At 38.5% G+C, this 15,791-nt stretch overlaps 1 protein-coding gene and 1 long non-coding RNA gene across 2 annotated transcripts; one reads left to right on the top strand and one right to left on the bottom strand.

Moving 5' to 3' along the window:
• Window positions 1-2,026: 2,026 nt before the first annotated feature.
• Window positions 2,027-4,084, top strand: LOC142548099 (uncharacterized). Its single transcript, XR_012820886.1, has 5 exons — window positions 2,027-2,539; window positions 2,633-2,735; window positions 2,874-2,897; window positions 3,097-3,144; window positions 3,867-4,084. It is a non-coding gene; the product is annotated as an uncharacterized LOC142548099 (long non-coding RNA).
• A 9,536-nt stretch (window positions 4,085-13,620) lies between these two features.
• Window positions 13,621-15,299, bottom strand: LOC142550102 (uncharacterized). Its single transcript, XM_075659339.1, has 4 exons — window positions 14,714-15,299; window positions 14,351-14,598; window positions 14,208-14,251; window positions 13,621-13,876 (listed from the first exon to the last, which is right to left on the bottom strand). The coding sequence occupies exons 1-4, from the start codon at window positions 15,297-15,299 to the stop codon at window positions 13,621-13,623; spliced, it is 1,134 nt and encodes a 377-aa protein (XP_075515454.1).
• Between the last annotated feature and the right edge of the window lie 492 nt (window positions 15,300-15,791).

Here is a 15,791-nt window from a genome sequence, read left to right as displayed (position 1 = left end):
AATGGATGGGTGATCTACATTTCTTTCCGTAGAGTGTCTCGTATGGATGGATTATTTTAAGTGAACTCCACTAGAGGTGGTTTCGATTCCCAACTCCCTTAAAAATCGATCATGCATGCTCGGAGTAGATCCTCTAATATCAATATGACTCTCTCAGACTGACCATCGGTCTGAGGATGAAAAGTGGTACTGAATAGTAGTTTAATACACAATGGTGCAAGCAAAATCTTCCAAATTGAGGAAGTGAAACGTGTGTCTCGGTCAGATAATATAGACACCATAATACCATGCAGTATAACAATCTCTCGAATGTATAACTCCACATATTGAGTCATGAAAAAAGTCATCTTCACTGGTAGGAAATGTGCTGATTTAGTAAGACGGTCTACTATCAACCAAATGCTATTGAGTCTTTTCACCGTCTTTGGCAATTCTACCACGAAATTCATAGTAATATTCTCCCACTTTCACTCGGGAATGGGGAGAGGTCGAAGCATTCCTGCCGGTTTTTGATGCTCTGTCTTCACTTGTTGACATGTCAAAAATTCGGATACAAAATGCATAATGTCACGTTTCATTCTCGGCCACCAATATAAAAGTTGCAAGTACTTGTACATTTTGGTGCTTTCGGGATGAACAGAATAAGGAGTACTGTGAGTTTCAATCATAATGTCAACTCGTAGTGAATCACCACTAGAAACCCATAGTCGACTCGATATTTAACAATGCCATCCTCGACTAAATATAACATGCTACCCTTCGATTCTTCTCGCTATCTCATAGTGTAGAATGCACTGTCAATGTAGCGATATTAGGGGCCCCTCCCCTAGCATAAACTTCAAGATTGAAGCATTGAATTTCCACTTGTGAAGGCTCTTGTACAGATAAATGCGCCCAGACTGTCCCATTTCTACTCAAAGCATCCGTAACTACATTAGCTTTGCCATGATGGTAGCTAATGTCACAGTCGTACTCTTTTACAAGCTCTAGCCAACTTCTTTCTCTCATATTCAAATCCTTTTTGGTGAAGAAATATTTAAAGCTTTTATGGTCCGTAAATATCTTGCATTTCTCACCATACAAGTAGTGTCTCAAAATTTTCAATCCAAATACGACTGCTGCAAGCTTTAGATCATGCGTTGGATAATTCTTTTCATAAACTTTCAATTGTCTAGACACATATTGTGGGGACCCCGACGCTAATTCATTTCTTAATCGTCTTTGGGAATAATTAAAAACAATTAAATAAACAGGGTCTAAATTTTTTTTTTAAAATACAAAAGCGGAAACGTATGAAATAAATCTTATTTCATTTACAAGATCAATATCCAGATCTAAGTACAAGTCTTGTACAAAAGTAAATCATAACAATTACTGTTCATTCATTACATGTCCGGTAATGAAACAGATCTACTTCTGGGTCCGAATCTCCACGCTAACTAGTCCTCTCTCATCCTCGTCTTGACCCTGATCCTGTCCCACCTGTTGTCATGCACACATACAAACAAGACAACAGCCGGATAACTCCGGTGAGAATTATATTCCCAGTTTAAACCATGTATACATGCATTTCATATAACAGATATAAAAGTATGAAGCAGATATCTATAACATGTATCAAAGTCAGAAACATGAATCAATATCAAACTGTAAATCACACTCTGAACATGTATCAAACTCAGAAAACATGAATCAATATCAAGCGGTAAATCACGCTCTGTGACTCTGAGACTCTGACTCGACTCATTCCTAATCTAGGGATCCCGATCTGAATAAGAACGCAACAATCTCCCACATACTCTCCCGATCGTGGTGGCGGTACGTTCTTATTACGGACTTTGGCCCTGTCCATATTGAATCTCGCTATAGAAGTTGCTCCACTCCTATGCACTATCAATATGACCAAACGTCCGGTGTCTTGGCATATCCTGCCAAAGACTAGGCCTATCCGCCCTGGCATGTCCTGCCACTGACTCATTACAACACATACTAGACTATACATCCATAGCCCAGACATATCATGTAAGGCCCTGTAATTAATTATCCGGTAATTTTGGCATAATTAGAATAATTATTGAGTTGTAAATTAAAATAATTATTTATGCCAAATAAATTCAAGAAGTGTGTTAAAAATATGTATTTTAGAATATCGGAGTTAAAACGATATAAAAATACATATAGAGATTTAAATAGCACACGAGAGCAAAATATATGCAAACCGGGATTTTTGGACATGTGTTAGTATTTTTTTTAGTAACTAAATATACATATACATACACACAATTTATCTTGTGGAGAGAGAAAGGAAGAATCAGAAACCCATTTCCCTCAACCCCATTTTCGCAACACATGTAGCAGCTGCGGGAAAGTTGCGATATCTCCTCCGTCCGGCGTCCAAATCACAAACGATTTGAGGGGTTGTCTTCCTTACATCAATAGCTTCATTTTGAACCATGAATCGCTATTTTGATGCCCATTTCAGTGCCAATCGAACCCTGTTTTGTGGCTGTTCCTGTTCAAGTTTCTTGTTCGATTTTAGGTGAGCTATTGCTTGGTTTTTCTTGGTTCTTTGGAGTATATTGAGCAAGGATTTGAAGCTTAAATCTTACCTTGCTGTTCCTACATTTTCTAGCTAGTTTTCAGTTCGGTTTTTGGTCGTGAATAGTGTTTTCCGGCGTCTTTTCCGGCGAGTAGCAACATTGGACCGCTAGCGACTAGTTTATACTTCGATCTTTGTAATTTTTGGATCCAATTCAAGATTTTTCGGTTCATAAGTAGGCCGCCCCGAAGTGTAATTTTACTCGCTTCGATTTAATTTCGTTTTGTCGATTTTAATGCATTATATTGACGTATATATTGGGTTTATATTGTAGGTTCGATCGTTGGAGGGCTTTGAGGTATAAATTGAATAGTTTGTGAATTAGTATCGAGTTAATCGTGTGATTATTTTGGAGAATTACGGTTATTTAGTTGAAATTTCAGAATTGTTGAAATTGATTTGGGAATTAAGTTTTGATAATTAAAAATCAATATGTTGGATTAATTTAGTTTTATTGGCGAATTGTGAATTATTCGACCTATTTTTGTCATTGTTAGGTCGAGGAGATTAAAGTTGAGCTTGTTGTGATTTTAGAGTCGGTTTAGGTATGTTACAACTCGTTAACATACGACGGTAAAACATGAATTATGTTTAATTGTCATTCTGTGTTACATTGATCGGGTGTATGACTTGTTGGCTGTTGGAAATTGTTAAATGCCTTCGTTGTAATCTATGTTTATTATTGTGACATATTATTGGCATTTAGCATCGGGCATACTGTTATGACATTCATGTTGAGCCCTAACGTTCTTGTTAGCCCATTGTTGATATCCGTTGTTATCTGACACTGTTGTTTATCTCGGGATCATTGTGTGGCTGATAGGCCTATACACATGAGACCGTAGATGTGATTGAACAATCCCGTGGTTAGTGCAGCCTTTTGAGGTGAGCGCTGGGATTGTGTCATCTAGTTCGTTTTGTTGTGTCATCCTGTTATATCGTATCAGCTGTATGGAGGCCGAGTCAGGGGTGTTATTCAGCACAGCTTGGCATACCTCGCATACTTGGCAGGGCGGTTTAGCTGCATGACGATGTAGCTCCCCTGTGTTGTTGCTCGAGCATTATTCCAGTTGTTATCGTACCGTTTGTTGGCTCCTGTTATCCCGGTTATACGTTGAGCCTTTCACGCATTGCATATTACATTTTATTATATGATTATGCATGATTTATGTTTATTGTTGTTATTGTTGAACTGTTTCATACCAGAATCCTAACCTCAGTTGTTTACTGGGGGGGCTACTGTGGTTGCTATTGGGCACCATGGTAGATCTCCCGAGTCGTTTTGCAGCATCAGGCCGAGGTTCCTCCAGTGGAGTTCGGGATTGAGGTTGGATTGCTTGGTTCTGTTCAGTAGAGTCTCCCAGTTGGTCTATATGTATGTCTTGAGTTTGTTCAATCTTGTATTGTAGTTTATTTGCCAGGGAGATGCCCCGTGTATCTGTATTGATATTTGGCTGTTCTGGTTATGTTCTGAGGCGACTCTGTGATTTTAATGATCTGGCGAGTATTTGGTAAGTTTTAAATTCTGTTTAGTCCTAGCTAGTGCGGCTATAGGTTGTTGACTTTGGTTTTTTTTTAATGACTCTAGTTGGAGTATATTTTGATATAAAATATTGCTTGAGTTTTCGGGATATCCTACTTACGGGGAGGTCATGCCGAAATTTTTCTAGGCCCTAAGGCCCGTTTTAAAGTATTTTAAACATTTTTCCGCTGCAATTTTAAATCAAACCATTATTGTTTGATCATTAATTGTCGTTAGAGTAAATGGGCCTCACATATCAAACTTATCAATTGCAAATATCAATGCAATAAGATAAAGTATGTGATTTTGGGAAACTCAAGTCAAATCAAACTCGAGTTGTACAATCCCGAATCAACATTAACTTATACCTTTCTCTTCTCGGTCTGACGAAGTCGAAGTCTCGAATTCCACTCTGTCCATATTCAATCTGGTAATGACAATATCAAATATACGGTGTCAATGTACCACTCAATTCAAGACCTGTTCTGATCAATACTCAAATCACGACATAATCTGATCAATGTCACCGATATAACGATATAATCTCAATCAATACTGAATCTTCTCAATGTCAATCTACTGATGTTTCGACGGCATAACAATACAATCTCGATAACCCCGTCAATCTCAACATCACAGATATAATAACACGACTCATAATCAATATCAGTACAACCCATAATCTCAACAATAACAGATCATAATCTCAAATCTGTACAAGCTCGCAATACTGGCAATACAATATCAGTATATACGAATCAACAACTCATCTGAATAATATCAACATACCCAGCGATACAGTATCAATCAGATATCAATCCCAACATCTCATAATCGATAACAACATAATTCTGATATCAAATCGGTCTAATCACAATCAAATTAACTCTGAAAATTCATAATAATTGCATAAACATCTGTTCTTCTATCCGGTTTCGATTATACAATGTCTGATATCGCAAGAACAACATATATGGATCAGATCTGATTTTGGCAGTATCATAATTTCAAATCATATCAGAACATAAGAAAACTTACGCCCAGTTGAAGCTTTTGTCGCTAGAAACTCAGTACTGAAGTCGGATTGAAAATCTAACGGGCGGATCTTGCACAAATCACAAATATACAAGGTGAAAAGGCGCAAGGATTTCTCTGAAGTTTCCCCTGACCTTTCTCGTTCTTCTTTCTACTAAATATGTCAAAAGGGAAATGAAAGATTCATATATATATATCCACTTGCATGGATAGAGAAACGTGTCTCATTTTCATGAATTTAATTCGGCGCTCAGGCGGTCATGAATTTCCGCTCGGGCGCGAAATGTTCGTCCCTCGTGTATTATACAATGGCGCTCGGGCGGTCATGAATTTTCGCCTGGGCGCATAATGTTCGGCCCCCTTCATATTACCTAATGGCGCTCGGGCGGTCAAAAACTACCGCCCGGGCGCCGAACTTTCGGTCCAAAAATTGTGTCATTTCTATGCTTTTCCCGATCTGGTCTCGAGATGATCTGTCTATAATCATATCAGTTCATAATCAATAATATCAGATTAACAGAATCAAAATCTCGGGCATTACATTTCTCCCCCTCTAAGATACGATTTCGTCCCCGAAATCACAGGCAATTCAATCAGATATTCACCAGATACAATAAGGAATGGAGAATAGAAGCAAAATAAGAATACTCACATCAATACAATAATTTTGGGAATCTCTATCTCATGTCTGACTCAGTCTCCCTGATAACTTCTTCGATGCAATAACAATTCCCCTCGATAACAATACATAAAAATATCAGGTATCTCCGATAAAGAAGGTGGTAATACGAGTCGATAGATACGATCTCCTATCTTCTCGAGAATCTCATACAGCTCAATATAATGTGGAGACAACTTCCCTTTCTTGCCCAATCTGACAACTCCTCTGAAAGGTGAAATCTTCAAGAATATTCAGTCTTCTACCTAAAATTTCAACGGTCTATGTCAAACCTTGGCATATTTGGCCTATCTATCTTGAGTTGCCTTCATTTTATTCTGAATCAGCTTCACTTTTTCTGTCATATCTCTGATCATATCAGATCTAATCTCAGGAATCTCAGAGATATCATCCCAATATAGAGAGAATCTGCATTTCTTACCGTACAACATTTCTACAGATGTCATCTTAATACTCCTTTGATATCTACTGTTGTACGAAACTCACGGGGTGACAATGAATCCTGTCAACTAGTGCTAAATCAAGCATTACCGCTCTAAGCATATCTTCCAGCGTCTGAATAGTCCGCTCCGACTATTTATCAGTCTGTGGATGATATATGGTACTTAGATATAACTTCGTACCCAACTCTTGCTGTACTCTCTGCCAAACGTGCAAAGTCGAACGAAATCACGGTCTGATATAATTAACTATCGGCACTTCGTGCAATCTGATCATTTCTTTGGCCTAAATCTCAGTAATCTAGTCATATCTGTACGTCTTCATGTACGAACTAGAACGTGCAGACTTGGTCAGTCTGGCACTCCTAACTCAATCAATGCTCAATTTCGGGAGGAATGCGGTAGCTTCATCACGATATCCCTTGAAATATAATCTCATTTCCCTTCAGGAATCGATAAGCTATATAACCAATTTCCTGGTTTCTTTTTTCTGTCTTTATCTGTCGGCAATTCAGACATTTCAGTACAAATTCTGCTATATCATACAAATTCTGCTATATCTGATCTCATCTGTTTCACCCAAAATCTATCTTTTCAATCATCATACATCTTTCTATCATCAGAATAAATGTTGAATCAATTATTGTGCACTTCTCATAATACCTGTCGTTTCAAACCCGAAACATCTGGCACAACAAATCGGTTATTCACATACAATACATTATCATATACCTGATTTTCTGATCGATACCCTGCTCAAACTATCGATATAAAATTCTGTACATTCTGATCAACTTTCTGAGCTGCTTTTATTCTCAAAATTAGTTTTGGTTCAACCGAGATAATATTAAATCTCAACAGTCTTCAACCTGTCTCAAATACTGATGTAGAAGAATCACAATCTTCAATCAAATTTAAAACAACAGTCATATATCATAGCCTGCTAAACTCATGCAACTACGAATTTCGGACACTGATGTCAGTCTCGGCCAACTGATTACTTCTCAACTGGGCTCAGATCAACTGATATACCATTTTCGGATATAACATGCCCCGAATACAATCTGTCTCATCCACGATTCACTTCTCGACAGTTTCTGTATATAACATCTCAGTTTCAGAATATTCAATATCATTTTCAAATGTTCGATCTGATCAGTCATATGCTTCAAATATCTCAGGATATCATAGATAAAATAATCATTGATAAAACGAGCATAAACTCATCAAAATATTCCTGAACATGCGGTTCCTCAACTCACAAACATAGATGATGTGGGGACCCGAACCTAATCCATCTTCTTAATCATTATTAGGATCATTTAAATAATCTGGGTCTAAATTTTTTTTTTTAAAATACAATTGCGGAAACGTAAAGTAATCACTCCGATATAATTATCAACATAAAGTACAGATCATGTACAACATATGTTTATCGCAACTAGAGTTCAGCCACTACATCAAGTACTGAAAATCACTCTACTCTAAGTCCGGATCTCCACGCTAATCTTGAATCTCTCATTCTCTTCGTGACCCTGATCCTGTCCCACCTGTTGTCATGCACACATACAAACAAGACAACAGCCGGATAACTCTGGTGAGAAATACATCCCAGTATAAATAATGTAAACATGTAATCATATAAGACATATATAAAAGCATGAAATAGATATCAATGACATGTTTTAAATCTGAAAGACATGAATCGATATAAAACTGTAAATCAAACTCTAGACTCATCATCTCAGACTCGACTCATTTCTAATCTAGGGATCCCGATCTGAATACGAACGCAACGTTCTCCCATCTACTTTACCCCAGCTAGATGGTGGTACGTTCTTTGTCCCAGACTTTGGCTGTCTATATCAAAGATCTGCAATAGGAGTCGATCTTCTCCTCATTATATCGATATATATCCAAAAGTCCAGTGACTTGGCGATTCTGCCAAAGACTAGGCGGGTCTGCCCAACTCTAACTCATGCTTTCCTATAGATCAATAGACTAAGCATATCAATATCAAGAATTGCAAATATCAATGCAATAATAATTCAGTATGTGATTTTGGGAAACTCCAGTTAATCTAACTCGAGTTGTGCAATCCCGAATCAACATTGATTTATACCTTTCTCTCTGTCAATCTGACTCTGTCGAAGTCTCGAACTCAAATCTGTCAATACTCAATCTGACAATGACAATAACGAGGAATACAATATCAATACCACACTCAATCAATACTGGATATAATCAGAACTCAATCAAATTCTGTTTCAACAGCATAACTGTACAATCTCAATATATTCAGCAAATAAATCAATCAGATATCCATTCCCACAACTCATAATCAATACGATACAAATCTGATATCACATCTCAGTCAAATCAACCTGAAATTCATAACAATTCTACACGGTATCCGTTCTTCAATCCGGTTTCGATTATACGATGTCTAACATATCAGAAACACCATATATGAATCATATCCGATTCTGGCAATATCATAATTTCAGGACATATCAGAACATAAGAAAACTTACGTCCAATTGAAGCCTGCGTCGATAGAAACTCATTACTGAAATCGGATTGAAAATCAGACGGACAGATCGAAATATAAAGGCGTAAGGATTTTCTGAAACTATTCTGTTCTACTTTCTTCGTTTTCTCCATTTCTGAATGAAGGAATTCGTATATATATATCCTAACTTGCATGGTTCAGCAAAGTGTCACTTTTCTTGGATATCGGTTGGCGCTCGGGCGGTCATAAATTTCCGCCCGGGCGCTTGCTCGGCGCTCGGGCGGTTAAAACTTACCGCCCGGGCGCGAGGTGTTCTGCCTCCCGATTATTCATTGGCGCTCGGGCGGTCAAAAACTGCCGCCCGGGCGCCACATCTTCTGTCCGAAGCATATTTTGTTGAACATTGGCGCTCGGGCGGTCACTTTCTACCGCTCGGGCGCCAATAGTTCTGTCCAAAACTTTTACAATTCATATGCTTTGCCCAATCTGGTCTCGGAATGGCACGGCTATAATCACATCAGTTTATAATCAATAATCTCAGATTAATAGAATGAAAATCTCGGGCATTACATATGAAACATCCCAAAGAGAAACACTCAATCAGATGTAACTCTCGGCCGGAAATCTTCTAACTGATCTTTCAATTGTTTCAATTCAGTCAGTGTCATTCTGTACGAAGTTCTAAAAATAAGAACAGTACCTGGCATTCATTCAATGCTGAAGTCAATCTCCCTGACTGAAGGCAAATCCGGAATCTCAGCTGGGAAATAGTAGCAACTCTCATATCACTGGCAAATCAGTCGATGATAAACTCGATTTCAGTAAATCAACTGAATGCATAAGGAATCCTTTTTTGTTCCTTTCAATAGTCATCAAGTCATAAATGATACGGATATCAATGGAATTCTAAATCTAGAATCCTTACCGTACAATGTTCATTCTTCGGCCATTTCAGGTCCGAATCTTTCCATCTTATGGAAACAGTCTACGGTAGCTCTGTACTTTGTTCAACATATCAATATCACTAATGCGGTCCGAATCAGACAAAACAAGTACAATACAAGTTACCTCAATTTCACTCTCATCTTACTACGGTATACAATGTGTCACAGAAGTCACTGATATCAGAACTCTCCCCAACAAAAAAGAGATCAATACTACAGCAAATAATAACTCAATAGACAACGCATATATCAATGCAATTCATTCAAAGATAATCGTATGGAATGCATTAGTATCTATCAATACATATGTAAAATAACCGTACAGGATCAATTACCTGCCACTACCTCGTCAGCTGTGTCCTGGCCTTGGTTGTGATTGAGCAGTCGTCGGTGGTTGAAAGGAGTGAACAACTAGTGATTGTCTATCAGGCGGTGCCACTAAACCAGATGGTTCTGCTCCCTGAGATCTTCGGGAAACTCTCTGTGGACATACTCTATCAAAATGTCATGGCTGATGACAGACATTGCAACTACCAAACACACCTCGGCATTGCTCTATGGAATGTCATCCTCCACAAGTGCTACAATAAACTCCCGTATAACTCGGGCTAGAACTGCTGGAGCTAGATGAACCACTTCCTAACTTCTTAAACTTTTTCTTGCGAGCTTTCAGGAAATCTTTCTTTCCCCCACTACTACTGCCACTATCAAATCTAGATAGTGATTGCAAGAATTGAGCTGGAGGTTGGGGTTGGTTCTGTGATTGAACAACATACGACTGTCCTCGCTGTTGGATCAAACTTGCCTCAGCTTCTTTTGCCCTGTTCAAGGCGTCGGCGAAATAATGGGGTCGTTCCACATTTACCAATGCAGATATTTCAGGATTCAGTCCGCTGATGAACTGATCAACTACAGTTTTATCATTCCCAGCCACTTGAGGAGCAAAACGTAGTAGGGTAGAGAATTTTGCTACGTATTCTTCAATATTCAGCTGGCCCTGTTTCAAGTTGGCAAACTTTATACTCTTATCTTGTCGGTACGATACTGGGAGAAATCTTTTATGAAACTCATCTTTAAAGATTTTCCACGTAATCACGGTACCATGCTGTTCTAATACTTCTTTGGTTGTGATACACCAACTTTTTGCAATCTCGTGTAACTGGTGCCCAATCAATCTAACTCGGCGTTCATCTAGGTAATCAAGTGAATCAAGCAGCACTTCAATATCATTCAGCCATCTCTCACAGTCATCAAATTTCTCAGTACCCTTCAGAATCGGCGGTTGAAATGATTGAAACCTCTTCAACGGAGTTTCTGACACACCCATCTGATAAACCGAAGTACCACCTGATTCTGGTTGAGGAGGTATATCTGATTACCAAAAGAATTAGTAACCAAATACAACAAACATGTTTCAGTCCTCCTCTGATCATCTTACTGCTGATCAAGAATCGGTTCTGATTCATTCTCAAATAATACATGTGATTAATCAAATCAGATAATCAAGTAAACATGTAGTTTTAACGCAGTAAATCATGCTAGCAATCACAAGCAAGGAAAGAAAACTCATTCTACCCCGCTCACTAGCTCTTCTGTCTTAGTCTAAGGTACCTACTGCTCCGGAACCTACTGCTCTGATACCACCTGCTGTGGGGACCCGGACGCTAATTCCTTTCTTAATCGTCTTTGGGAATAATTAAAAACAATTAAATAAACAGGGTCTAAATTTTTTTTTTAAAATACAAAAGCGAAAACGTACGAAATAAATCTTATTTCATTTACAAGACCAATATCGAGATCTAAGTACAAGTCTTGTACACAAGTAAATCATAACAACTACTGTTCATTCATTACATGTCCGGTAATGAAACAGATCTACTTCTGGGTCCGAATCTCCACGCTAAACTAGTCCTCACTCTTCCTCGTCTTGACCCTGGTCCTGTCCCACCTGTTGTCATGCACACATACAAACAAGACAACAGCCGGATAACTCCGGTGAGAATTATATTCCCAGTATAAATCATGTATACATGCACTTCATATAACAGATATAAACGTATGAAGCAGATATCTATAACTTGTATCACAGTCAGAAACATGAATCAATATCAAACTGTAGATCACACTCTGAACATGTTTCAAACTCAGAAAACATGAATCAATATCAAGCGGTAAATCACGCTCTGTGACTATGAGACTCTGACTCGACTCATTCCTAATCTAGGGATCCCGATCTGAATAAGAACGATACAATCTCCCACCTACTCTCCCAATTGTGGTGGTTGTACGTTCTTATTACGGACTTTGGCCGTGTCCATATTGAATCTCGCTATAGAAGTTGCTCCACTCCTATGCACTATCAATATGACCAAACGTCTGGTGTCTTGGCATATCCTGCCAAAGACTAGGCCTATCCGCCCTGGCATGTCCTGCCACTGACTCATCACAACACATACTAGACTATACATCCATAGCCCAGACATATCAAACTTATCAATTGCAAATATCAATGCAATAAGATAAAGTATGTGATTTTTGGAAACTCAAATCAAATCAAACTCGAGTTGTGCAATCCTGAATCAACATTAATTTATACATTTCTCTTCTCGGTCTGACGAAGTCGAAGTCTCGAATTCCACTCTGTCCATATTCAATCTGGTAATGACAATATCAAATATACGGTGTCAATATACCACTCAATTCAAGACCTGTTCTGATCAATACTTCAAATCACGACATAATCTGATCAATGTCACCGATATAACGATATAATCTCAATCATTACTGAATCTGCTCAATGTCAATCTACTGATGTTTCGACGGCATAACAATACAATCTCGATAACCCCGTCAATCTCAACATCACAGATATAATAACACGACTCATAATCAATATTAGTACAACCCATAATCTCAAAAATAACAGATCATAATCTCAAATCTGTACAAGCTCGCAATACCGGCAATACAATATCAGTATATACGAATCAACAACTCATCTGATCCAAATCTGAATAATATCAATATACCCAGCGATACAGTATCAATCAGATATCAATCCCAATATCTCATAATCGATAACAACATAATTCTGATATCAAATCAGTCTAATCACAATCAAATTAACTCTAAAAATTCATAATAATTGCATAAACAGTCTGTTCTTCTATCCGGTTTCGATTATACAATGTCTGATATCTCAAGAACAACATATATGGATCATATCTGATTCTGGCAGTATCATAATTTCAAATCATATCAGAACATAAGAAAACTTACGCCCAGTTGAAGCTTTCGTCGCTAGAAACTCAGTACTGAAGTCGGATTGAAAATCTAACGGGCGGATCTTGCACAAATCGCAAATATACAAGGTGAAAAGGCGTAAGGATTTCTCTGAAGTTTCCCCTGACCTTTCTCATTCTTCTTTATGCTAATTATGTCAAAAGGGAAATGAAAGATTCATATATATATATATATATATACATGGCTAGAGAAACGTGTCTCATTTTCATGAATTTCAGTCGGCGCTCGGGCGGTCATGAATTTCCGCTCGGGCGCGAATTGTTCGGCCCTCGTGTATTATACAATGGCGCTCGGGCGGTCATGAATTTCCGCCCGGGCACAGAATTTTTGGCCCCCTTCATATTACCTAATGGCGCTCGGGCGGTCAAAAACTACCGCCCGGGCGCCGAACTTTCGGTCCAAAAATTGTGTCATTTCTATGCTTTGCCCAATCTGGTCTCGAGATGATCTGTCTATAATCATATCAATTCATAATCAATAATCTCAAATTAACAGAATCAAAATCTCGGGCATTACACATATTTTATGACTCGATATATTCCTCTTGCTCTGTCGGCATAGGTAACACTGGCGCTATAGTGAGTGCTTACTTTGCCTGATCAAAAATCCTTTGATATTCCGGGCCCCAAGCAAATTTAACATTTTTCAATGACGTCAAGGGTACAACAATGGATGAAAAGCCCATGATGAACTTGCGATAGTAGCAAGCTAAATCCAAGAAACTACGTATTTCCGTCACACTTTTAGGCATTGGCCATTGCTTGACTAACTCAACCTTAGATAAGTCAACCTCTATTCCCTCTTTCGACACAATGTGGCCCATGAATGCCTCCTTCTCTAACCTAAAATTCACACTTGCTGAATTTTGCATATAATTTCTGCTCTCATAATACTTGCAAGGTCGTCCTCAAATGTTGATCATGCTCCTCACGGCTCTTGGAATAGATCAAGATATCGTCGATGAAAACAATGATGAACTGATTGAGATACGGCTAAAATACGCGATCCATGAAGATCGCTGGAGCATTAGTCAATTTAAATTGGTGATATCCAAACCTAAGATATAACTTTGAAAATACCGACGCAATTAATCAAATAAGCCCTCAATTCGGGGCAATAGAATATTTATTCTGTACTGTCACTCTATTTAGCTCCCTATAGTCGATGCATAACCTTATATTTCCATCTTTCTTTTTTACAAATAACACTGGCGCGCCCTATGAAGAAAAACTAGGGTGAATAAATCCTTTGTCTAACAGGTCTTGAATTTGGTCATTTAGTTCCTTCATTCCAGTGGGTGCTAACCGATACGGTACCTTAGAGATTGGCACTGTATTGGGCATCAATTCGATAGCAAACTCTACTTCTGTCTCAGGTGGAATACAAGAAAGATCATCAGGGAACACATCTGGAAAATCCTTGACAACTTCCACATCCTCAATAGATCGACTGTCAGTGTCGGGTGCAGATATAATACTAAGAAACTTTGGCACCCCTTTTTTAATAAGATTCTTCGCACGCATGCATGAAATAATATGCGGCATTTGATTGTTTTGCGCCGCATCTAGGACAAATGATTTCCCATTTAGTGGTCTAATAGATATTGTCCTTCGCCAAAAATCAATAGTGTCCCATCTCTCTGCTCTTGAAGCACTTGTAGGTGCCCCACGTGCACTTGCCGTAATGATGACGATTGCACTCCTTGCATTGTGGCTTCTCAATTATCTTCGGAAAATTTTCTTTAGATAGTTGTCCTTGTGGTTTCGGCTGTCTCGGTCGCTTAGGTGGTCCCATATAAGGCTTTTTAATATGCTGACTAGCTTGTTGGGAACAATTCCTCTTGCACTTCATCTCCCAATCAATGTCCTTTAGTGACTGCTTGGCTCGAAAATTTTTCGCAACGGCAGTAGTATAATTAGTAGGATCGGTGAGAATCACATCACGACGGATCGTGGGCCTCAATCCATCGATGAAGTGTCGTAGCTTCTCCGCAGCATCATTAGCAATCAAGGGCATAAAGTGACAGCCCCAATAAAAGTTCTGTACAAACTTGGCAACAGATGAATCCCCGTGGCGGAGAGTCATGAACTCTCTCTTGAGCCTAGAACGAACGTCAGAAGTGAAATATTTATCGTAGAATACTCTCTTGATGTCCAGCCAAGTCAATGTCACCAAATTTACCCCCAGCTCTGCTCCTTCCCAACATAAAGAAGTGCCGCCCTTCAATAGATATATAGTAAAATGAACTCGATCACCGTCCGCCATAAAAGAATATTTCTAATAAATAATTAACAAAAATCTTTTTAATCTTTTAACTATCAAACTAATGCGGAAAATAAATGTCCCTCGGTAATGTAATGTCTGCCTTAATCCACTCAAGTGTCAGCGCGTCCCTCACTAATATCATTACATGCATCATTCAAACCTAGTGAGTCTAATAACTCAGCACGTTCTAAACATGAGTAGCAAATAATACATATACAAGAACATGCATAAAACATACTTTTATTTAAAATAAGCATGTAATCACAAATATATCATTAATCATAAAATCATAGAATCGTAAAGCTGTCACTCGTTTATCATTTTGGGTGAAGTTTGGTCATAGAAAGTGACTAGACTTTTATCATCTGGTCGACTGATCAGTCTTAGCTCACCATGTTGCATGGGGACGGGCACTAGGCACCGATGTAAAAATAATGGAAATACAATCGTTGGGCTCTTTCTAGGGCCTTGTCCCATAAACAAGCTCTTTCT

The sequence above is a fragment of the Primulina tabacum genome, chromosome 6 (assembly GCF_025594145.1).
Source record: "Primulina tabacum isolate GXHZ01 chromosome 6, ASM2559414v2, whole genome shotgun sequence".
Taxonomy (NCBI): Eukaryota; Viridiplantae; Streptophyta; class Magnoliopsida; order Lamiales; family Gesneriaceae; genus Primulina; species Primulina tabacum.
The sequence above is the reverse complement of the archived record's forward strand: the minus strand, read 5'-3'. Positions and strand labels throughout refer to the sequence as shown.